This window comes from Myxocyprinus asiaticus, chromosome 7 (assembly GCF_019703515.2).
Source record: "Myxocyprinus asiaticus isolate MX2 ecotype Aquarium Trade chromosome 7, UBuf_Myxa_2, whole genome shotgun sequence".
Lineage (NCBI taxonomy): Eukaryota > Metazoa > Chordata > Actinopteri > Cypriniformes > Catostomidae > Myxocyprinus > Myxocyprinus asiaticus.
In genome coordinates this window covers 1,592,837-1,616,440 of record NC_059350.1, presented here as the reverse complement: position 1 = coordinate 1,616,440, position 23,604 = coordinate 1,592,837, and the positions used below count along the sequence as shown (strand labels likewise).

Sequence of the window (23,604 nt, the reverse complement as noted above, 5' to 3'; positions counted from 1 at the left end):
TTCACCACCTAGTTATCGGTATTTGTGGTATCGGTCCACCTCTAGTCCAAACTCTCACACATTCACTTTAATACTGTGTGTGTGTGTGTGTGTGTGCATGCTTAGGAGCCTGAGAGTGTGAAGAAAAACGTGGAGATGAGGACAGACACAAAGTAGAACAAATTCTGTATTGAACAAGTGTGGAAAAAAAGTGTCTCTCTATCTCTCTCTCTCTCTCTCTCTCTCTCTCTCTCTCTCTCTCTCTCCATCTCTCTCTCACACACACACACACCGCATGTGTGAGCGCGCGTCGCGCTCTATCACATCAGCGCATCGTCATCTTAGCGACCCGAACAGAGACACCGCTGTATTGTGCCCACAGATTCCTCCATACACGGTCGGAACCGTCTTCTAACTCTCTCTGGGTTTCTCTCGGTAACGGATCACGGCTGGTCAGTAAGATGATCCCGCAGGTAAGCAGATATTTACCGCATTAACCTCACAAATACACCAGCATCTGACAGTGTGTTACTGAATAAGAGTGATAGATTATAGATATAGTTATGTTGTTTTGAGTTAAGTATGTTTCTTATGCTTTATAAAGGAGCTGAAGGCCTGTAGTGGAGCATTTACACACAGATTCATATAACAGGAGTAGAAATGCACATCTCTCTCTCTCTCTCTCTCTCTCTCTCTCTCTCTCTCTCTCTCTCTCTCTCTCTCTACCCACACACACACTCACACACACACACACACACACACACACAGTATTTTAAGTTGTATTATTTTAATATTGTTAAACATTACACAATTTAATTGGATGGAATTTTATGAAATTTAAATGCATAAATGTTAAAAATAGGCATATATATATATAATTATTATGATTATTATGTATACTTTTTCACTGCAGATATCTTGAGTTGCTGTGTGGTTCTTTAGAGATCATCAAAGTTGATGGTTTATTATAGATTCTTTAGATTGGTGTATTGGTTATTATTGGTACTGTCTAGGTGTCTCTATGGGCCAGGCTTTCAGTCTTGATCAGTATGTAAATTGTTTGGTTCGCTCCTGTTTTAACCAGCTGAGGAATATTGCTAAACTCAGGCAAGTTGTGTCCATAGCTGAGATGGAGATGATTATACATGCACTTACAAGTGGCCCAAAATGCTGCTGCTAAGCTTTTGACCAAGTCATCTAGAAGGTCTCATGTAACACCAATCCTGATTTCTTCACACTGGCTTCCTATTAAATTTAGAATCCAGTTTAAGATTTTTGTGATTACATTTAGAGCCTTGCATGGTCATGCACCTGTCTATACTGCAGCCATACAATAACATTAGGAATCTGAGGTCCTCTGATCAGGGTTTGCTGGTTGTTCCTCGCTATAGGCTCAAGACAAATGAGGTTGCAGATCCTAAACTTTGGAACTCTCTCCTAGAGGTCTGCACGTGCCTTAAAATGAAACCCGACCCGTACCCAAGACCATGTGGCCCGACCTATACGCGGCCCGAACGATACCGTCAGATTTTAAGTCCGAACCCAACCCGAACTGAAATCACTTACTATCTCATTTCTTCTCCTAGCAAGAACTGTTCTTTTTAACTTGACACGGTGTTTAAACAGTGCCGGTCCTGTGCGAGATGCTGAAGAAAAAGCAAGACGCATTGCAAACGTCAAAGACATTCATCCAGCAAGTGTTTAAACAATGGGAACCAAAACAGATGTGCGCAAAAACACGTTTGGTGTGAACGGCCCCTAACTTGTTCGTTCGCATGTGTCTGTGAGTGAGAGCGTGTGCACGAAACAAGTTCGGTAAGCCTGTTTATTTTTTCATTAATTACAAACCCGAACCTGAAGTTCTACTTGAAAAACTGACCCGAACCCGGCCCGAAACCCATCGAGTTCTCGGGTCCCGCCGGGCCCGGGTTGGGTTGCAGACTTCTACTCTCTCCCATCGGACTTAAGATCTGTGGGCACTGTGGACACTATTAAAAAGCAGCTAAAGACCCACTTGTTTAGACTTGCTTTTGTTTAAATATTGTTTGTCATGTTTCATGTTTTTATCTGGTTGTCTGCATTTAATGTCTGTTACTCTGTTTCTTATTTGTTTCTTAGTATTTTATTGTGAAGCACTTTGTGACGTCTGTTCTTGAAAGGTGCTATATAAATAAATTGACTTACTTACTCTATTATCCATTAACAGAGAAAAAGTGAAGCCCTCCTGGGTTCTTTAAGCACCAGTACACTAAAGAACCACATAACTTAAAATGGTTCTTCTATGACATAATTTGAACTTCAAAGTTTCTTATTTGGTATCATGGGAATGTAAAAAGGTTCTATGAAATAATCTGAAATTTAAAGGTTCTTATATGACATCATTGGGACTTTTAAAGGTTTTCCTATGATACCATTATAATTTATTGTAAACAGGTTCTCCTATCACTATCATATCAGGTTGTAAAATCGGTTTTGGCAAAAACAGTTTGTGGTCTTTTACTAGAGTAAAGAGATGCTTACATCAATAACTCAATGTTCAGGATTGCTGGGGCAGAATGGTGTGCCTGTTGTGTTCTACTATAAATTCAATCATGTTGTGAGAACTTTCATCAAATACTAAAATATCATAAGCACATTTAACCTTTACGTAACCTTAAATTACATGTTCATTAGCTAGATATCTCAGCAGGCTCCTCTAACAGAAGACTGCAGTATTCATTGATGTGTTTCAATATGTTTCACCTGAGAAGGACGGTTTTGTCACATGGGATTGACTGAACTCTGTACTGCAGTAAATACTACGTTTTTAGAAGAGAGGAACGATTGATTTAGAGACTGCTGGTGAGATCAAGGACAGGAACACCAAGAGAAGAATGACAGAGTAAGTCAGGGGATGTATAGGATTAGATTTTGCCACACACACAGAAATACTAAGTCAATGAGTGCAGCGAGATGCAAGAGTGTGAAGGGCAAAGATGTCTTCGTCAGCTGAGTATCGACCCTACTGGCCTGTCTTCACTATTTTCAGTAATTTCACAACAGTCCAATTTTTTTATCCACTTTAGTGAATGAACGACTCTTTTAGATGCTTCACATCAGGCTGTCGCACTGGAGATTTTGAAAATGTCAATAATTGTATATTACATTTTATACAGTAGGAGTACCACAAAAAAAATTCAGAAAACGTAGTTTGAGATCAAACAAAAATTGGTACCCAAGAATTATGTGTATTAGTGTCTCTCTCCCTCATTCTCTGTTGAAGTTGCTGATCTTTGCATCTGTGAATGGTACAGCTGAATGCAGATTTTGTTGCACCGCATACAAACTCTGCATTAGGCTACTATTGCAGTACAGTCCCTTCCAGACCCCTCTTTTCAGTTGGGCTCTCTCTGTCGATTACTTGTGGCTTCATACAGTCCCTGTAACTATAGCAACAACTCACTCAAACATGTGAAGTAAAGCTGTATGAGAGTGTTTTTGTACTTGTATTTGTTGGCCATGTAAATGTGCACTTTTAACTTTGAGACACAGGTTTAGATGTATTTGTGTTCATCCTGTTCTGAAGTGTAGGTCTTAAAGCAAAGCCTATAGTCAAGCAGACAATCCAGCTGAACAATCTACTTTTGATGGGAGTTGGTTTATGTGGTTTTTAGGTGTTTAAAGTTGATCATTTGTAGTCATCCGTGCCTTTGCCATCAAATTTAAGATAAAAATGCAAATTGTGTTATTGTTTCAATAGCTGCATTTCAACTATCGGGCCAAATGAGGGCGTGCTAGTGCATGCCAGGGCCAGTTGCGTTTCCACTGTCACTTCTGGGGCTTCACCCTGCCTCCTCAGGGCCAAACGAGGCAAGTTCAGTGCCAAAGAAGTTTCTCCAATCTTCCCAGGTTATGTATCCAGCACACAATGATACAAGTTCGGGAAAAAAATAAATACAAAAATTTCTGGCTCAGAATAAATCCGTTAAAACGGCCAATGGACCATTGTATCATGTTTTGCTTTATTATTTTTTTTCAGTATCTCATGCAGAAGTGGCACATTTTTTAGATGCTGTCAGGTTTAAAGAACTTCGACTTTTGATGCATCTCAAGACACCTGCGGTCTATACTAATCTGAGATTTTTTTAGCGCAATATCGGGTTTGGTCTGAACAGCCCCTTTCAGTATTTATGAGGCATTTCATCAGGTGGGCAGACTAGAGGTACATCTGAACTTACTACATTAGTCACGGCCATGGTGTGGAAATGGCTCAAAGACCACGACAAGAACTGGAGACATGTCTACAAGGTGTGCTAGATATAACACAGTTATAAACTCACTATAACACAGTTATATAATAGTCATAACATAGTTACATTTCATCAGGTGGGCAGACTAGAGGTACATCTGAACTTACTACATGAGTCAGTGTAAATAAAAAATACTTGATCCCACTTCTGTGATTCAAAGCTGACACATCATCGGTCATCAGCTGCAGCAGATCTAGTGGTGTCGGGGTGTATGTGGGCTGCAGTCAGTGTGAGCCGTTTCTTTGGTGGCGATTGTGACTCATTAACGCTAATACAGGGCAAGCCTGACATCACATGAATCAGAGAACATACAGACCACAATTACAATTTATTCATCTGGCAGAGACATTTGAAAAGTGACTTAGATTGCATTCAAAACGTAAATTATGTCAGCATGCAACATACAAGTAGAGCTCCTGTCTAGTGGTACTTGAATTGGGAAAGACTGAAATATCCGGAACTCAGATGCTTTTTTTGCAGTGGTTGGGTCATCTCAAGGTTATATGGGTGTGTGAGTAATTGGCAGGTTAAATTTAGGAGTGTTTTCGAGTGTGACAGTCAAATTACACAAGGCTCTCACTGCCGACCCATTTCATCTTCCTGTGTTTTTCATGATAAGTGCAAACTGGAGAGCAGAGCTGAATTATTGATGATTCTGAAAATGGTAATCACCCTCCTCGTGCTACAAATAAAGAGATGATTTTTAATTAGCTGAGCTTGTTTCGTCCACTGATGTATTTAACCCTCAAATAGACTGATGTTCTACTAAAATGAAGTTTGAAGATTGTTTATGTTATATTACTTAATGTATTAATGCAATGTATTTTATTCATCTAAACACCTCAAAAAATCACAAAAGATTAAATTAACTTCGTGATATTTAAATACTTTAAATACAAAAATGTTCATTAAAAGCTAGCGCTTCTTGTGTTTGTTGCCTTGGCAACCATATAATTATATCACATTGCAGAAAATATAACTAGGATTAGATAAAACAGAACCTATGTGACTTTATAAAAGGGAAAAGGAAGTGCTTATTTTTATTAATTTTAAATATTAATTTCATTTTAAATGGCAGAGGTTAATGTGCTCTCTCTCTCTCTCTCTCTCTCTCTCTCTCTGTGTGTATTTCTCTCTCAGCACTCGCTTGTGCTCTCCTTAGCGTGACTGTCTGCCTACATCGTCTCACACCAAGAGGCCAAAAAAACCACCCACACACAATCTCTCGCGCTGTAGCCATGACGACCTCGGCCCTGCGGCGACAGGTGAAGAACATTGTGCACAACTACTCGGATGCAGAGATCAAAGTGAGGGAGGCAACCTCCAATGACCCCTGGGGTCCGTCCAGCTCACTGATGTCAGAGATTGCCGAGCTGACGTTCAGCATGGTGGCGTTCAGCGAGGTCATGGCTATGGTGTGGAAACGGCTCAATGACCATGGCAAAAACTGGAGACATGTCTACAAGGTGTGCTAGTTATAACACAGTTATAAATAGTTTTAATAGTTACAAAAAAGTTATAATACAGGAATAACACATGTACAATTTATGTATCACATAGTAATAAGGCTATATACATGTATTCTGCATCTTTTGAAGCCATACAATTGCTTTGTGTGATACACTTTATATTATGAGCAGCTTATCTCTCCGTCTCTCTGGTCTAGGCCCTGACTCTGTTGGATTATTTGGCTAAAACGGGTTCGGAGCGCGTCGCCCAGCAGTGCCGCGAGAATGCCTTCACCATTCAGACTCTCAGAGACTTCCAGTACGTGGACCGTGACGGGCGAGATCAGGGCGTGAACGTGCGCGAGAAAGCCAAGCAGCTTGTGGCACTGCTGAGAGACGAGGAGCGTTTGCGTCAGGAACGAGCGCAGGCGCTGAAGACCAAAGAAAGGATGGCAGGTGGAGGCGGGGTGGGCGGCATGCCACCCGCGTATCCCAGCAGACGCAGCAGTCAACCATGCATGGCAGCACTGTATGGAGAAGACTTCAACCACTCCAGAGGATCACCATCATCATTTAACTGTGAGAGAATATACACTGTAAAAAACAAATAAAGAACAATGGACAATAAATATAATTAGACGAGTTGAGAAGAGACAAGGTTTCATCAAACTCCAACTCTATCAAGTTTTATCCCAGTGCTGATGAATTGCAGTTTCTCACAGCTGTGTCTCATTCAGAGTGTCTGTGTTTGTGTTGTTTAATGTCTCCTTAGGGGGTGTCAGAGTGATGTTGATAGACGAGATGTAATACACACATTTAGACACAAACACACTGAGATTACAAAAAAAATGATGTGATTGTTGATGGCACCATTGGAGTAATAACATACTGATCATCCATCACCCGTCTGTCTGTTTGTAGCGTCGTCCTCGTCTCCTCGAGCATCTGATCTGGAACAGACTCGACCGCAGACCAGCGGAGAAGAAGAACTGCAGCTGCAGCTCGCATTAGCCATGAGCAGAGAGGTACACACACAACACACACACACAAACATTTACAAGTACACATAATGTGTGTGTTTGTGGATAGCGATGAGATCTCGGTAAGCAGACAGGACAAAAATGTTCTTGATAACCTGATTAATCTTTCCTGCTGTTTCAGGAATATTTCTATTCCACAGGACCAGTGTTGGGGAAGCTACTTAAACAGTGTAGCTAGCTAAGCTACTAACTACTCAACAGAAAAATGAGTTAAGCTAAGCTAAAATCTACACTTCAGAGAAAGTAGCAAGTTACACTACAAACTACATGCCAAAAGTAGCTTGCTACATTTCAGATTTTTTCAACTGCAGATGCACAGAGCATACAGTCATAGACAAAGCATCTAAAAGATGTATTCACATGACGTTTATCAAAGCCATGGTACAGTATATTACAGTTTAGTGCAATACAGTATACTAGTCTACAGTATGGTGCAACATAAAATGTATGTGCACGTAAATAAACAAACTTGTAAATTCATATTTAGACATGTTACCTATACAAACTCATGTGTTCAACATGTAAAATCACTATTTTTACATTTTATTTTTCATATTTATACTACTACCGCTACAAATACCCATTTGAACATAATTTCCTTGGCATATTCCTGTATAAAAAATCTGCGTACATATATCTCTGCTCATCTTATCCTGTAATTCTGTGTCTTGCTGTTGTATTTCTGTATGTACCGGAAGCTTTTGATAAGCAGCCAAATTCCATGTATGTGTGTGTGTTGTGTGTGCATGTGTGTTGTTGTGTGTGTGAGCACATCTGGGCAATAACAATGTGATTTCCGATGGTATCAGATGGTAATACCATGATATTTTGATATACAACTATTTATGCACCATTCTGTGGTTGCATGGTGCTTCAAATTACTTCAAAGAATACCATGTTACTATACCATGGGCATTTTATATATGATTACCACATTAATGTACCATTGTATTAACATGGTGCTCCCAGGTAATGGTACATGTCCAAAAAACATGGTAATGTCATGGTACTTTTTAAGTGTTTTGGTGTAGGTTAATAAGTGTTTTGATAGTTTCTTTACCTGCAGAAGTTGTTCACAAGCTGCACACATATATTGAACTTAATAAAGACTTTCTTCACTGGCAAATGATATGATGTATTTTCAGGTTTGTTTTCCATTGATTGTAGATCCACTGCAACCAGCGTTATTTTTATTTGCCGTGTTATAAAATATTCCATGAACTTTTTGGCAAGTGAGAGCGCATGCCAAATGATTCAGCAGCATGTGCATGTGTCATTCAGACTGAATCGCAAACCGACTTAGACTGTTTTCCTATCATGTGTGACCAATTCATTTTGAAGAACCAACTCAAATGAGCGATTAATTTTTAGTTCTGATTCAAAACTTCTGATAGTAAACACCAGGTACAAGTCATGATGTAACGGTGTAGCTTTTGTCAACGCTACGCCGCTACCTTGTCAAAAATATCGCTTCGCTACTGAAAAGCTGCTTGATTTAAAAACTAGCGTAGCTACTGTCTCACTACTCAGAAATGTAGTTAAGCTAATAGCTTCGCTATTTGGGCCATCACTGCACAGGACTGAAGATGTGGAGAAACTTTATGATCTGCTGAAAATAACTAGGATTAATCTAAATATATGGAAAGATTTTCAGGACTATTTTCAAAGTCCACTAGGGATGGGAGCTCTGATGTTTTTTGCTGAGTGTTTCTGGAAAAGTTTCAAAGGCTCAGGAGTGTCGAAAACAATCCGGTGGTTGGTCAAATATAAAGTAGTCATAAACACCGGTCCGTTGGATGGAGCGCTTGTTAAAGTTTTAATCCGTTATGCATAAATAAAAGGCTCACAATGCTAAGTGTGTTCATTTTAGCTTCTGATAAAATATGATTCAAACATTAATGTGTGGCAGACATTTCAATAAGTGTGAATATGATTCAGTGTAATAATAAAAATACATAAATATGACTAACAGAGATGTCTGAGGCAAGTAAATGTGTGTTCTAATTATTTTGTGGTTTTTATACTATTTGTAAGACAAGATTTATGATAATGTAATATGAAAACCATTTCTAATTAGACTTAAACTTGAAGCACTCACGTGACTGGACAGAAAGTGAGGTCAGAGCCCTTCTAAAAGGAGAGCCTACAAGGTTAGCATAGAATAGCAACACGGTGGTCCCATAGACATTCAGTTACAAACACGCCCCACAGTATAAACTTCCACCTCCAATACTGATTGACAAGTGTCTGTGAAAGGCATCGGAAATGCAAGTGTAAAAGGGAATTGCAATTTCATTTGAATTTTGGCAGGCTCCATACGGGACGCTGAAGAATTGAAATAGCAATTTACTAAAATAATTAATGATAATTAATATTGCTTTTTCAATATGACAGGGTCATAACTGGTAACACATAGGAAATGCAATAAGTTGGCGGACACTGTACATTTGTGTAAATGAGAAATGCAAATGGTATTACGCAATTTGCAATTGCATTTGAATTATGTCACAGTTTATGCGTCCACAAATAGAAAACACAATTGCAAAAACAATTTGCAATTTGTTTTGAAAATAGTCCTGAGAATGCTCCCATACAAATTCACAAAATCAAACGTGCTTTAAATATGAATGATGTCGCCTCTTATCAGCTACAAATGACTAAATCTGATTTTCTATTTATTACTGTAGCTTTACTGTGTCTTGTTGTCATGGAGACGGATGAGGACGTCCAATTAGCATGGAGCAGGTATCTGAGGAACATGTGTGTGTTTAAGGCTTTTTCAGAACCAACAAAGGATGTACTTTTCAGCAAAATCTTTTATTAAACAACAGTAAGAAAAATCCACCTTTCCATAATATTTAACCAGTTGAATGCGTTTTTACAAATTCCACTTCTAATGTCATTTCACAGTATACAGTTTTCCACATGCCACTTGGTCTTGTGTTCAGTGTACGAGATTGTAACAGGGTTGAAATGGGAAAGGAGGAGGCGGGAACCGGCTGAACAATCAAAGTAATATTTTAATAGGAACTTAAACAAAAAGACACAAAAACATAAATGCATATATGGCAGCTGCATGTGGCTCTCTCTCTCCCGAACTGCCACATTCCACTGCACTTATCTCTCTCCTTGGCTGATTGGCCCGATTGGGGGCCGGGCATGCGTAGTCATGGCCCGACCCCGCCCTCCTCCTCGTCACACTGATATAACAAGCCAAACTGACTTTTAATCATATGCAGGAAATGAATTAGGGATATCAACAATTCAGTTTTCACTGATTAAAATGCTATTTCTTGATATCAAAATGACATCATTGCTCACAAAAATACACATTCTTGATACCAAAAATGGTTGCTGTAATTTTTGATATCTGTAACTGTTTTTTCACTACTAGAATTTTGCAATGATCTTTAATTTACTCCTGTTCAAAACACAATTACAGATATTTAAAATTAATTTAGTACTAGTTGGAATTCCAATTTTACATTTAAGCAATGCTTCTGTACACATTCATTTCTTCTTCATCTTCTTTCGGCTGCTCCTGTTAGGGGTCGCCACAGCGGACCATCCGTGACCCGCATATTTAACTTGGCACAGGTTTTACGCCGGATGCCCTTCCTACACTTTCATTTATCCTAATGCTAGTAATTACGAAACTTGCCACCACTGTAGTAATGGTATATCAATGCATCTGTCATGCTCAATCCACGCTGCAAGCGAGTGACGCAACACAACAAATCTGCATCACTCCCACCATAATCATCAATTTAATGGCTGTGATGTAGTTCTTTGGTGTATGATTACATGCCACTCATTTCCTAACAGACGTTTTTCCTTTTTCACTAATTATATTTGTCTTTTCTTCAGCTCTTAATAGCACGCTGCTTAAAGAGTCCATCTTTATTCTATGTCTCTAGTACTTTTTCAGTCTGGGGCCGCTGGAGGGACGTTTTCCCTTTTAATTCCCTTTATCTGCTGTGGATCTCGTGAAGCTCATTAACCTGCTGCTCTTTTAATTTTTAAATAAGATTTCCACTTACTCTCACTAACCTTGATCTATGAGTTTGTGTGAGTTTAGATTGCATCAGATGTTGTTTTGTCTTCTGAAGGAGCAGCACACGCATCAGGGAGATGAAGGTCAACTTCAGAAAGTTCTGGAGGAGAGCAAGAAAGAGAGACAATCAGGAACTGGAGAGGTGAGAGAGCGAGTTCTGATGGACTGAACATTTGTGTTGATCTCCTGAGGGTTTGATTGGCTGTAGTTCGGTTTCTTCACACAGTTGGCAATGATTGATCTGGTGGATATATTTGGCCCCCCGTCTGCTGCGCCAGTGAACGATGACCCTTGGGATACCTAACCCACATGTCCTGTGACCTCTGACCCCTGGGAGTCTATAGGTCAGTGATGTCATGTGCCTTCTATTTGAAAACACTCTTAGGGGCTGTTCACACAGAAGGTGTTCTTGGTCTATACTGTACATTTTTATTGCGTCTTTCTATTTTACAGCATTTAGCACCTGAAATGTTCATTTTTAAAACAGTGTCAATTTAAAACAGTTCAACCTTTAAAAAATGCTTCTCAAGGCCCATGGTCTGTTTGATTTTGTTTGTAAAAACACTTCCACATGAACGTCCCCTTGAAAGTTTCTTTCGACTATGATTATTTGCTTGCGCTAAAAATAAAACCATGCTTTTGAGCTCTCTGTTTCTGTTTCAGCTGTAGTGAACTCCAGAAACCCTGTGGCTGGAAGTCCATGGACAGCCCGCCCTTCCTCCAGTAGCCCTGCTCACTCTTGGGGCAACCACCAATCACCTCCTGATCCCTGGGAAGCCCCTCCTTCAAACCCCACCTCTAACCCTAACCTAACCCTAACCTCTAATATGACTGAACAAGCCTGGAGGAGCCCAGCTCGACCAGGTAGCACAGGCCACGAATACTAGCATCCACAATACACTCGTGGGATAAAAAGGCCTATACACAGGCTGCAAAAATACATCTCAGATTTTCAAAGTGACAAGTCTTTAAAAAAAATAAAAATAAATAAATCCAATGGACTTCATCACAAAAATCGTGCAAAAATTTAGCCTGAAATAAAGCTATGCTTTTTTCCCCCAAGGCATAGGTTGATTATTTTAGGTTGATCATGATAAAAATTTGCTTCTGATTATCATTGGCATTTTGTGTTGCTTTGTCACATTGCTCTTATCTTGAATCAGCCTTAAAATTGTGTTATTTTTGCACCATTAAAGACACTTAACAGAATTGCAAAAATAAAGATTGTCTCCAAACACTCTTCCCATCTCTGTTGTTCATACAAACAGATGGTCCACCAATTGATGGAGCCAATGTTGCTATTCTGGGCTACTTAGATTTCACAAACAGATTTCAATTCAGTTTGGTGCCAATTTTCAATACAGAAATGACTCATCACATGTTTTAGTAATAGCATAGCTTTTTAAGATACAAGTAGTTGTGGTTTTCCAGAGATCCATCTCTAGAATCATTATTCTGCCTTCTAGCACCAATTGGAAAGGATCCATTTTCCATTCAAGAACAGGAGGAGGAGCTTAGAGATGAGGAGGGGCCTAGAGTTGAACAGGAGGGGCCAAACCGGGTGTTCAGCCCTCGCTGTGAGAGTCCTGCAGGTCCGCAACAACCATCTATACTCCAAACTAAACCATGATTATAGTTCATTCAGCTTTCATTGACTCTTATTTTCAGATGTTGATCAATTTGGCGAGTTGGTAGTTGGTGTTCAAGTGAACGGAGGGACAATGGATAGTCCAGAGACCTATGACCTCTCTCAGCTAGGACCTCCTCTTGATGCAGTGGACCCCAGACAGTGTCGGACCCCCGAGGCATTCCTTGGACCCACCGCTGCCACGCTTGTAAATCTCGACAAGCTTATTCCCACCAACCCACCTGTCAAGAGCAAAAACCCCTTCCTGTCAGGTAGGTGAACTTAATAAATGTACAGTCATCTAAACATAATCATAAAATAAACCCTTTCAGTCCGCTTCACCCTGTCAGGTTTATTTTGCAATTATTTAGCGATAAATTTCGTGGCTGACTGTAAATTATCTGTTACTTTTCTGCCCTTTGTCACTTCTTTCTCCTTCAGGTCTGAGCACACCATCTCCCACAAACCCTTTCCACTGCGAGCAGCCCAGACTGACTCTAAATCAGATGAGACCCAACTCCACCTCTCCCCTGCCGGCCCACACCCTGTCCTACAGCGCCTCCCTCCCCCTGCCCATGCTGCAGCAGAAGCCCCAGTCACTGCCCTCATCCTATACCCAGCCCCACCATGGTCTGCTGGACATGCCCAGTAACCTGCCTCAGCCCCTCCTACCCCTCACTCCTGCCCCTCTCCACCCCTCCACACTACCACCACACTACCAAGGTCAAAGCCACAATCCCTTCCTATGAGGATCCAGACTGAATCTGGATTTGAATCACTTCTGTTCACAATTGTTTCTGAAGTGGATTCTGCTCAATGGGAAAATTTGCCCTGAAACTGGAATACTCTGCCTGATTGAGTTTCAGTGTGGACAGACAAAAGTGAATCAAGAGTTGATTTACTCTGGATTACTCCTTTGTGGTTTGGTTTCAGTGTAAATGGACTGAAGTGAATTAAGTGCTGATTTACTCTGGATTACTGGTTTCAGTGTGGATGGACAAAAGTGAATCAAGAGCCGATTTATTTTAGATTATTCTTTGTGATTTGGTTTCAATGTGAATGGACAAAAGTGAATCAAGAGCTGATTTATTCTGGATAATTTATCGTGATTTGGTTTCAGTGTAAACCAACAGAAGTGAATCAAGACCTGATTTACTTTAGATTACTCTACATGATTTGGTTTTCGTATGAACTGACTGAAGTAAATGATGAGTTTATTGACTCTTGATTACTCTTGATAACTGAAATCTTGATTTGGTTTCAGTGTGAACAGACTGAAGTGAATCAAGCTGATTTGAATGCTTTGATCAGAATGTTACTAAAGAACCATTTAGGGTTGTTTTAAATGAAAATTACTTTCTAAAAGGACAATACACATTAGATGATGACTGGCTTTATTAACTTGTTAGTTTTAAATGGCATCTAAATTATTTTTGATAAAGTAAAGAATAAGAGGTAAACCTGGATTATGACATTTATAAAGAGCTAAAAGTCAACATTAAATGGACTCAATAAGCTCTTTATGCACATTCGTGGTCTTATTTTGTGCATCTTTTATGCTTATTTTGTCTCTAAAATATTTTATAAAAATGTAATTACTTGCTCCGCCTCTGATGTGACTTTCCTTTTCGGCTGATGTCACAAAATCAAGTCCATCTTTAAAAAACATTCTCATTGAATATTCTGTTTCACTTGGAAATATGAAGAAGAATGAATCACTAATGTGTTTAATGTTGACTTTTAAAGGCTACAACATACTCTACGCAATACGTGATCATAAATTCTGCATTCCAAAATGAGTCAGAACGCAAGTACATGCTGCATTCTCACTGTTACCACAAGGAGCGCTCTAGCGAAATTAGTGTGAACTGTCTGCTTCTACAGTGAGTTTTCTCTTTCAGTTCAACTACTGTCATGGCAGAGCAACAGTTTGAAGATAATATTGTTGAGCAATTAAGTTGAAGTCTATCCAACTTTTTCCTGAACGTGGAAGTGTTCTACGGTTCACCTGTTTTTAGTTTCCAGTCTCCAGTGTTTTCACCCGCATCTACATTTATTCTTAGCGGGTAAAGTATTACATTTGTAGAAATTTTCAAAAAACATGTGGCTCTATAGCACCGATACTTCACAGAGTCGAGATGACTGTTTATTTTTTTTTGCCAGTGCCTCACCTGAGTAGATGACATGAAACGATGGTCCGAGGTTAGTTACATTGATATCATTAACTATCATTTTAGTTGTTATGATAGCCAACATCTGCACAAGTTGAGCGTGAAATTTATTTTTACTCCAAATAACACTTGTTTCGGTTAGTTTTACATTGCGTCTCGAGACCAGAAATAGAAAACAGGCAATTGGAATGATCATGGTGCTACCCAGTGGTTGGCCAGGAACACTGTGGATATATTTATAACAAATTACCTAAATAATCCATATTCAGTTTAATGGCACAGACTTTTAAAGGTAACTCTATCTGAGGATTTTTCCCTCCATGGTAACGCAAGAATGCATGTTATGTTGGCAATGCGGTGGTCAAGTGCTCGCGTCTGCGTAAAGTATGTTTCTGGCCTAAAACAAAGTCAGCTTCATGTTAAAGAGTTCAATGCTTTGCTTTTCTGCTACACAGAGTTAGCATTCTGCCAGTTGATTTAAGAAAGGTTTGGAATGTCATTATTTCAGTCAAAAATACACTCTCAGCTGTAACATATGTGGCACTGATGATGGAAAGGCAGGAAGTTTCAGGAGCATCGACTCGTCACTGAGACTACATACTTCATATACTACTGTATTTCTATACACAAATATGTACTCATTTACTTTCTGTTGCCTTGTATTGACGGATCCCTGGGAACGTTTGCCATACAGGGTCAAGCACTGATTTGTATCCGTCCTCTCCTCCACCAAACCATGTGCCTGTCCCACCGACAGTCCCACAATGCATTGGGGCTGGCGCCTCACTTCCTATTAGGTTCTCCAGAGCACCACCCACAGGAAAAAGACATTACTTACAGTAATGCTGAATTATCCTATGCTGTTGTTTCCTTCTCTCAGAAAACGAATTTAAGAATCAAGGACCAGCTTTACTCTCTCTGCTAATGAATGTGACATTGAGTTCAGCATATTTCCTATTAAAGGGAACCAGGTTAATCGTTTAATCTATTACAAGCTAATTGGTGCATATTCATGACACTAATAAATGAATGTTATTCACTTTTATTGCTTATGATTACTTTGTCCTATTTTTTCCTTGAATGTGTTAAAGGCCCCATGAAATAGTTTGATGAACCATTCTCTTGCCTGTGTGCTTATGTACTTCCTATTGAAACAGGAAGTAGAGGCAGGCAGGACAAATCAAATGGCTCATCCTATTTTTCAAATCCTCTGGATTTGATTTTCAGAGGAACCATAAACTGTCTCAAACACTAATTGAGAAATTATTAACACTTATCCTAAGTATTAAATCAACATTAATTCACATTTTATGCCACAACATGTATAACTAGGACAATAATGAAATATTAAAAAAAATGTGAGACATTAAAAATAAAAAAAACATATATTAAATACAAAAATATTTATTACTATAGGAAATTTTTTTGCATCCACATTTTGGATTTTGTTGGCATGCGTTGGCAATTCAATGCCTTGAATTATTTAATTATATTTTCTTGGTCAAAGGGAACATACGGGGGCATTTAAATAGATTTTATTAGGGATTTATAGAGATTTTAGCTCTTTTGTTGTATTATATATTTTGTTGCAAATAGTTGTTTCCTGTGATGTCACCATTAGGGTAAACTGTGTCCCCTTTGGTCAAATTGGACTCTGTTAACACTATATCAGTTCTCCTTATTAAGTTTAAGAAACTACTGACCTAGAATCAGTTATAATCTTCATTATTTAAGCTGTGCTTTTGTATGACCTACATCTGAGTTAAATTAAAATTATTTAAGTTGAAACAACAACATTTAAATAGCAAATTTGAGTTAAGTATACTTGCATCTATTTATTTTAACATAAATAGTTAATAGTTATATGATCAACAAGTTAGGTGAACTTAATTTACAAAATTTTTGGAGATACTAATACTCAATTGAGGAAACGAGTTTACTCAATCAATTGAGTAGTCAACTTATTAGGGTTTTCAGTGTACTTGTCATTGCAAGTCAGTGGCAGGTGGTATTTGGGAAGGTACATTCTTATTTTAGAGAGCATTTGATTGGACAAAAATTGGTATAAGTCTCGTGTGAGCAAGATCAGTCATTATTTTTTGTCTGATTTGGGGGGGGGGGGGGATAATTGGGCCGGAGTAAATACCTGAGTGACTTTGACAAGGGCAAAATTGTAATGGCCAGACGACTGGGTCAGAGCATCTCAAGACAAGTCTTGTAGGGTGCTCCCGGTCAGCAGTGGTGAGTATCTACTGACAGTGGTCCGACGAGGGACAAACCACAAACCAGTGACAGGGTGTTGGGCACCAAAGGATCATCGATGCGCAAGGGCAATGAACGCTATCCCATCTTGTTCGAACCAACAGAAGGTCTACTGTGGCACAAGTCACAGAAAATGTTAATGATGGTTACGGGAGGAATGTGTCACGACACACAGTGCATTGCATCCTGCTGTGTATGGGGCTGCATAGCCACAGACTGGTCAGAGTACTCATGATGACCCCGTCCACCATTGGAAGTCCCTACAATGGGCACGTGAGCATCAGAACTGGACCTCTGAGCAGTTGGAAGGAGGTCGTCTGGTCCGATGAGTCCCGTTTTCTTTTCTCGTGGATGGCCATGCACCTGTGCGCTGTTTACCTGGTTGAGTGATGGCACCAGGATGTACTGTGGGAAGACGACAAGCCGGTGGAGGGAGTGTGATGCTCTGGGCAATGTTCTGCTGGGAATCCCTGGGTTCAGCCACAATTTACATTTACATTTACATTTACATTTACATTTATTCATTTGGCAGACGCTTTTATCCAAAGTGACTTACAAGAGAGGAAAACATAAGCAAATCATCTTAGGAGACAGTGGTATAAAAAGTGCTGTATTACAAAGTATCACTAGCATCATAATATTATTCAAAATAGAATAAAGTGCAACAGAATTATTTTTTTATTTTTATTTTTTTTGACATGTACCACCTACCTAAACATCATTGCAGACCAGGTACACCCCTTCATGGCAATGGTATTCCCTGATGGTAGTGGCCTATTTCAGCAGAATAATGTGCCCTGCCACACTGCACACATTGTTTGGGAATGGTTTGAGGAACATGAAGAGTTCAAAAACTCAACAGGGTTTTAAAGGGATAGTTCAACTTAAAGACAACCTTTTGTCATAATATAAAAATAGCATACTCTCTAGAATCTCATTTTGTTTTCTACGGTAGACAGAAAGTCATATGGATTTAAAACAAGAGGAGAGTGAGTATATGATGTAAGAACTTTTATTTTTGGGTGAACTGTCCCTTTAAGTGAGCTCACTGAAACAGTACCTCATATGTCTAGCAGAGGATGCAAATAGTATTCGCCTAAAATCATGTTCAAGCAGCTTTGTTGAAGTGTACAAGATTCTTTACTCTTTTAGTCTTCATTGAGTCATTTTTACCTGTCAGACCTCTAATACTAGTATGACAGTCTATGTGTCTTTCACAAACAGACAGACAGATAGAGAGTTTAACGTTCTCACTGAAGTAACATGCCTGAACCTGCAGCCCTTTATAACGGCTCTTTCTGAGCGGTTTAGCAGGTCTCAAGTGCACCTGTTTCACTGTGCATTTATCTTTGTCTTTTAGCATAAACAGACCTGTATTAATTTGCATATATTGTCTAAGTTTATTTATTGCATAAAGATGTTCAGGCAGGTTTGAATGACTGAGATCTGCAGTAAAAAATATACAAGTTAGCAAAACATCTCACTTAATTCAACTATAATTTTAAACCACTTTGAATAAACAATGTCATGTATTATATATGCAAGCATAAAAACCTTATAAAACCTTAAGACAAGGAATTCATTTCAACAGAGTTTAAAAAATAAAAATATACAATCCTAATTCAAGTGCTGTTTTATAAGAGCAAAAATACAGCTTTTATTTGTGATTTCCATTATGTTTTTGTGGCATTAATGTCTAATTCTCTTCCTTAGATTGTGGTTATTGGTGCTGCTGTTTCGTTTTCTTTTCGTGCTGCATATTCCTCGTGTTTTTGTCCGTGTTTGATAATGAACATTTGATTTGGAGGCAGAGACTTCAGCAGCATCAGAGGAAGGGACGGATCTTACCACAACTATATCGGATTTATTATCTGGAGAAGTTTTAGGAGCCAAGACTGTGTTTGTTTCACTGGAATATAGAATAACTTTATCAGAGGCAGATGTTTCTGTGATGTTCATTTGATAGGTTCGATCAGATGCTGGATTCTGAAGAACACTGGTTTGTTGGTCATGACAGCTACTTGAATTAGAAAAATGTCTGATGTTTGAGTTTCTGATCAGGTCTGAAACACCAGACTGGGCCAGTTGGCAGAGAGCGAACGCAGCTGTTGTTTCTTCCTCGACAATTAAAAGATGATCCTCTTGTGATGTCACAGCACCCATAATCCCCTGCTGAGCGAGGCTGTCTCTGATCAAAGCGCTCTGTGATTGGCTGTCTGATTGAGATGTGGACAACTTCACTGACAGGTTCAGAGGAAACAGTTGCTTGACTGAAGTGTCACTTTTCATCTGCTGTCTCTTGGAGAGGTTCAGAGGAATCATGACATCGTCTTTTTCCCGTCTCTCAATCTCTCTGAATGCAGATGAAGACCTGCACACACAAACAATAAGAAAGTAAATATTTATAAATAAGATTAGTTTCCTTTACTTTTTACTTTGATACATACTGTAAACATGTCATTTCATTTAATTTAATTTTAAAATGGTGTCATCATTTACTCCTCATTTGCTATATATATATATATATATATAAATCCGATGAAAGTGAATCGTTTGATATTTTGTCTAATGTTTTTGTTTTACGTTCAACAGACAAAAGAAAGTCATTAGTAAATTAGTCAATTTTTTTTTTGCTTTATTTTATTTTATTTGTTGTTCCACAGAAGCAAGTCTTAGTTGTTTGCAGCAACATAAGGGTGAGTAAATCATGAAATAATTTTTCATTTTTGTGTGAACTATCCCTATAATTGTATTAAATTTAATTACCAAATGCTATTAATAAATTAAAGTCAATTATTTTTTTATTTATTTTATTTATTTTAGGAAAGTAATAGCTTTAGAGTGTGCCTCTTTACCTGTCAGAGATATTCCTGCCCCCTGTTGGCTGACCATCCCCATTTGTCCGTATGGCCATGCCCCTCTCTTCTGGTTGGCTGACTGACACTGCTTCCCTACTTCCAAATAGTGGTTCCTGTGAATCATTGCAAGGGTTTGGTCTATCTGGTGATCCACTCTGTGGACTCGCCTGAAGCTCCTTTTCATTAAGTTTCATTCTTGGCTCTCTATGTTCAGATGAGCCATCCGTCTTGAAGAACTGATCATACGGTATGTTTGAGGGTTTGGAGGCTTTGTGTATTGTCGGTACTGAAAATGCAGAGTTAATATCCATCATGGGGTGTGCCAGTTCTGAGTATGTAATAGGGGAGTGTGTTACGGGATGATTTTGCTGTTGTGGGAGGTAGTGGCCATAGTTGGGATTCGGAAATGTGTAGAAGTATCTGAGATACTCTTCAGAAATCGGTGACAGGGAATTCGCTGGCAACAGTTGCCTTGGAAACATAGGGCGGAGTCTGTGAGTTTCTAGGATGTAAGGATGAAGGTGTGGGTGAGTTGTGGTGGGGTCATAAATGTTACTTTGCAGAAGGTAGGGGTGAAATTGGGGGTAAGGCGGATGCAAAGGTGTTGGAATGCCGTAAGAATGATATCCCGTAAGGACAGCGCCATAATATGGAAAATCCATCTCACTTTCCAGTTTGTGTTCGAGACTTTGAGAGCTTGGCACGAATGAGATTGGTGGTCTCCAGTATGCATGAGGAACAGGCTCTGAAAGAACTTCTGGTTTGTAGACAGGTGATGTCATTTCCTTGCAGTCGCCCAGAGATGATGACCCATTTGAGGAGTCAGAGAAATGTGACCTTGGTTTATCCATCTCGTCATGTCTTTTCTTCTCGAAGGATCCACTTTGGTTCAGAGCTGGAAGACTAGAAGAAACATCCCCATTTTTGGTAGATGGTTGAATCTTTGGCCTCTCCAACTGGATCTCTAGAATTTGCTCCATTGGAGATACCAACTCTTTTGGAGGTACACTGCCTTCATGATTGCTACCCATTGATGTCTCTGGGTTGTCCATGTCCTCTCCTAAGGTTCTTTCTTTGGAAACATCATGGGTATACATTGAGCAATTGATCTCCGAAGGTTCCTCCATTGCAACCAGGCTGGCTTCTGTGGGGGAACTGTGCCTTGGACTTCTGCTCTGTTTGGAAAATATGGAGATTGAGATATTACACAGGTTGTATTTCATGTGGTTGAACAGGTGGGATTTCTGGTTGCAGGTGAAGGGACACTGAAAACATTGGTATTTGAACGGTTTTCCAGGGGGACGCGGTACGTAGTGAGGCTTCTTTGGTTTTCGTTCTTTTGCAAGAATGCTCATCCCGATGGAGGAACTGCAGAACTGGCTGTTGGAGTCTTCAGGGATGGTCCTACAATGATTGATTGGTCTTGCTTGTAGAGTAAGCTAATGGTCGTTGCACTTGTCCCACTCAGTACTACCTTAATTGCCTTAAAAAAAAAAGAAATTAGATATTTTAGAAACCTTTTTCAGAAGAACATCACTGTTGATGTGCTCCAATGAGGATGTCTTTTTCCATTCAAAGCAGATAATTTGAATAATAGCTGATCTGTCTTTCATGTTCATTATCAAGTTTGAATAAAACTTGCTAGTCCTTCCGAAACTTTAGCCCGAGGGGCTCAGTAAGCCAGAGTGAGTCGACAGCAACCAAAACACTGCTTATAAATTATAGCTCATCTACTATGAAAATGAAAATTGTGTCCTTTTCTGTGGTTTGCATTATGCTAGTCATGCTAATTTGAATGTGTTGTAGCCCTGACAACAGCGACCGTTTGTGTGATGCAGTGCATGTTGACTGTCTATTTAACTGTACAGTTGTCCTTCTTACACTTTATTTTTCCACATAGTCTTTTATTCTCGTTCACTTCTTTCCTGTCTTTCAGTGCAGACTTTACTTCCAGAAACTCTTTTCTGGGTTAAACGTTCCAAGTCCCACCCCAACTGAGTGTCGCAACAAGTTGTCGCTCAAGTTTCTCTGGTTGTGTCAGACGATGTCTCATTTTTTCAGAGTTGAGAAAGCTCAAGCGGACCGCTGACAGCAGAGGTGTGAAATGAGAGTTCTCAGTACTCTCACATTAATAATCCTTTTGTTTGATTTTACTAGTTCTCCACTCATAATGTACTCAGGCAATGTATTCTGATCACATCATATTTATTGATCAACCTCCAGTGAAGCTGTATCAAGTCTAGCAACAAATTCTTTTGCTTTTCGAAATTTTTGAATTTAAGAAATACAGGTGGGTCAAAACACAACTGTTATTCCACGACCCACCAATACATTGTCCACCAAAATGCCAGTTACTAAACTGTAAAAATGTTAAAATGGCAGTTGTTACTTTAAATATGTATTTCTACCTAATCTAACTCTTAAAATATATATATATATTTATGGTGTAACCTGTCGATTCAGGCATATTGGTAACAGTTTAACATTAACACTAGTTAACATGAACTAAGAATGAATAACACATTTATAGCACATATTAATCATGCTTAATGTTAATTTCAACATATACTTACATACATACAGTATATATATACACACACACACACAGATCAGCCACAACATTAAAACCACCTGCCTAATATTATGTAGGTCCCCCTCGTGCCGCCAAAACAGCGCCAACCCGCATCTCAGAATAGCATTCAGATATTATATTCTTCTCACCACAATTGTACAGAGTGGTTATCTGAGTTACCATAGACTTTGTCAGCTCAAACCAGTCTGGACATTCTCTGTTGATCTCTCTCATCAACAAGGCGTTTCTATCCACAGAACTGCCGCTCACTGGATGTTTTTTTGTTTTTGGCACCATTCGGAGTAAATTCTAGAGACTGTTGTGCGTGAAAATCCCAGGAGATCAGCAGTTACAAAAATACTCAAACCAGCCCGTCTGGCACCAACAATCATCCATGAGATTAAAAATGACAAAGTCTTTATAGATTGTGTTTGGCTTATTTTCTTCTTACCTTGCTCAGCGTTGTGGAATAGTATTACCTCAGGTGTCGTCTGCAGCAGGTGTCTGAACAGGTGTGGTGAGCACGCTCTCTGCAGAAGAACTCATCTCTCAGACTGGTTCGACCTGTCTACTGGTGACACAGGTGAAAGGGGTGGAGCTCCGCAACAGTTTGTGAAGACCTGAGGATACACCAACCCAACCATGACAAATCCAGGCCTCCAGATAGAGCTTGCAACACACTCTCGTATGGAGCTGAAGTTATACTGCTCTATGAAGAAATATCTGAGAAGCAGGAGACTTGAGCAGTAGTCTCCATATACATATTCTCATTGCTGTCTAGGAGAAGCAATTGAGAAATAAAAGAGGTTTCTGGTTTTTCATATTATTATTTTATCTGTTTTACTCTCTCAAAAATCTGAAATTGTGTATTTTATCTTCAGTAAATCGTTGTTAGCAGGAAAAGACTGATCAGTTTTAACAGAGGGAAACTGTGTGTGTTTGTGTGGTTGGCATGGTATGAATGTAGTTGATCTAGATTTTTCTCTGTCCCTAGGCTACAGACATCTTTGAGTAACCTCAGGTAATGTTCTCCTAGCACATGTGGAGAAAACAGGTGTGTGTATGTGTGTGTGTGTGTGTGTGTGTGTGTGAATCAGCAGGTGAAGTTCAGCCCATCGCTTGTCTTATCACTCCACTTTTACATGCAATCAATTAATCTTCTTATAATCTGACTGATAGCTCAATCGGCTTGTAAAGCCTTAATGTAAACACAAAAATGATCCGACTGAGCTGGATCTGAATGAAATTTCCATCCGATTGAAAGGGGCGGTGTAGATCTAAAATGATCTGTTTAAAAGAAAAAT

General features: G+C 39.3%; 1 protein-coding gene and 1 pseudogene across 2 annotated transcripts; one reads left to right on the top strand and one right to left on the bottom strand.

The window, feature by feature from the left end:
• Positions 1–314: 314 nt before the first annotated feature.
• On the top strand, positions 315–15,653 carry LOC127443336 (epsin-3-like; annotated as a pseudogene).
• Positions 15,654–17,678: 2,025 nt separating this feature from the next.
• On the bottom strand, positions 17,679–23,245 carry LOC127443333 (zinc finger protein 750-like). Of its 2 annotated transcripts, XM_051701826.1 has the most exons (3): positions 22,752–23,245; positions 19,726–21,211; positions 17,680–19,241 (listed from the first exon to the last, which is right to left on the bottom strand). In XM_051701826.1, exons 2-3 carry the CDS (start codon positions 21,081–21,083, stop codon positions 18,560–18,562), a joined length of 2,040 nt encoding a protein of 679 aa, XP_051557786.1. In that variant the 5' UTR covers positions 21,084–21,211; positions 22,752–23,245; the 3' UTR covers positions 17,680–18,559. The 2 variants fall into 2 exon arrangements, with proteins under 2 accessions (XP_051557785.1, XP_051557786.1); XM_051701825.1 differs by having other exon boundaries at positions 17,679–19,241; positions 19,726–23,245.
• Positions 23,246–23,604: the final 359 nt, after the last annotated feature.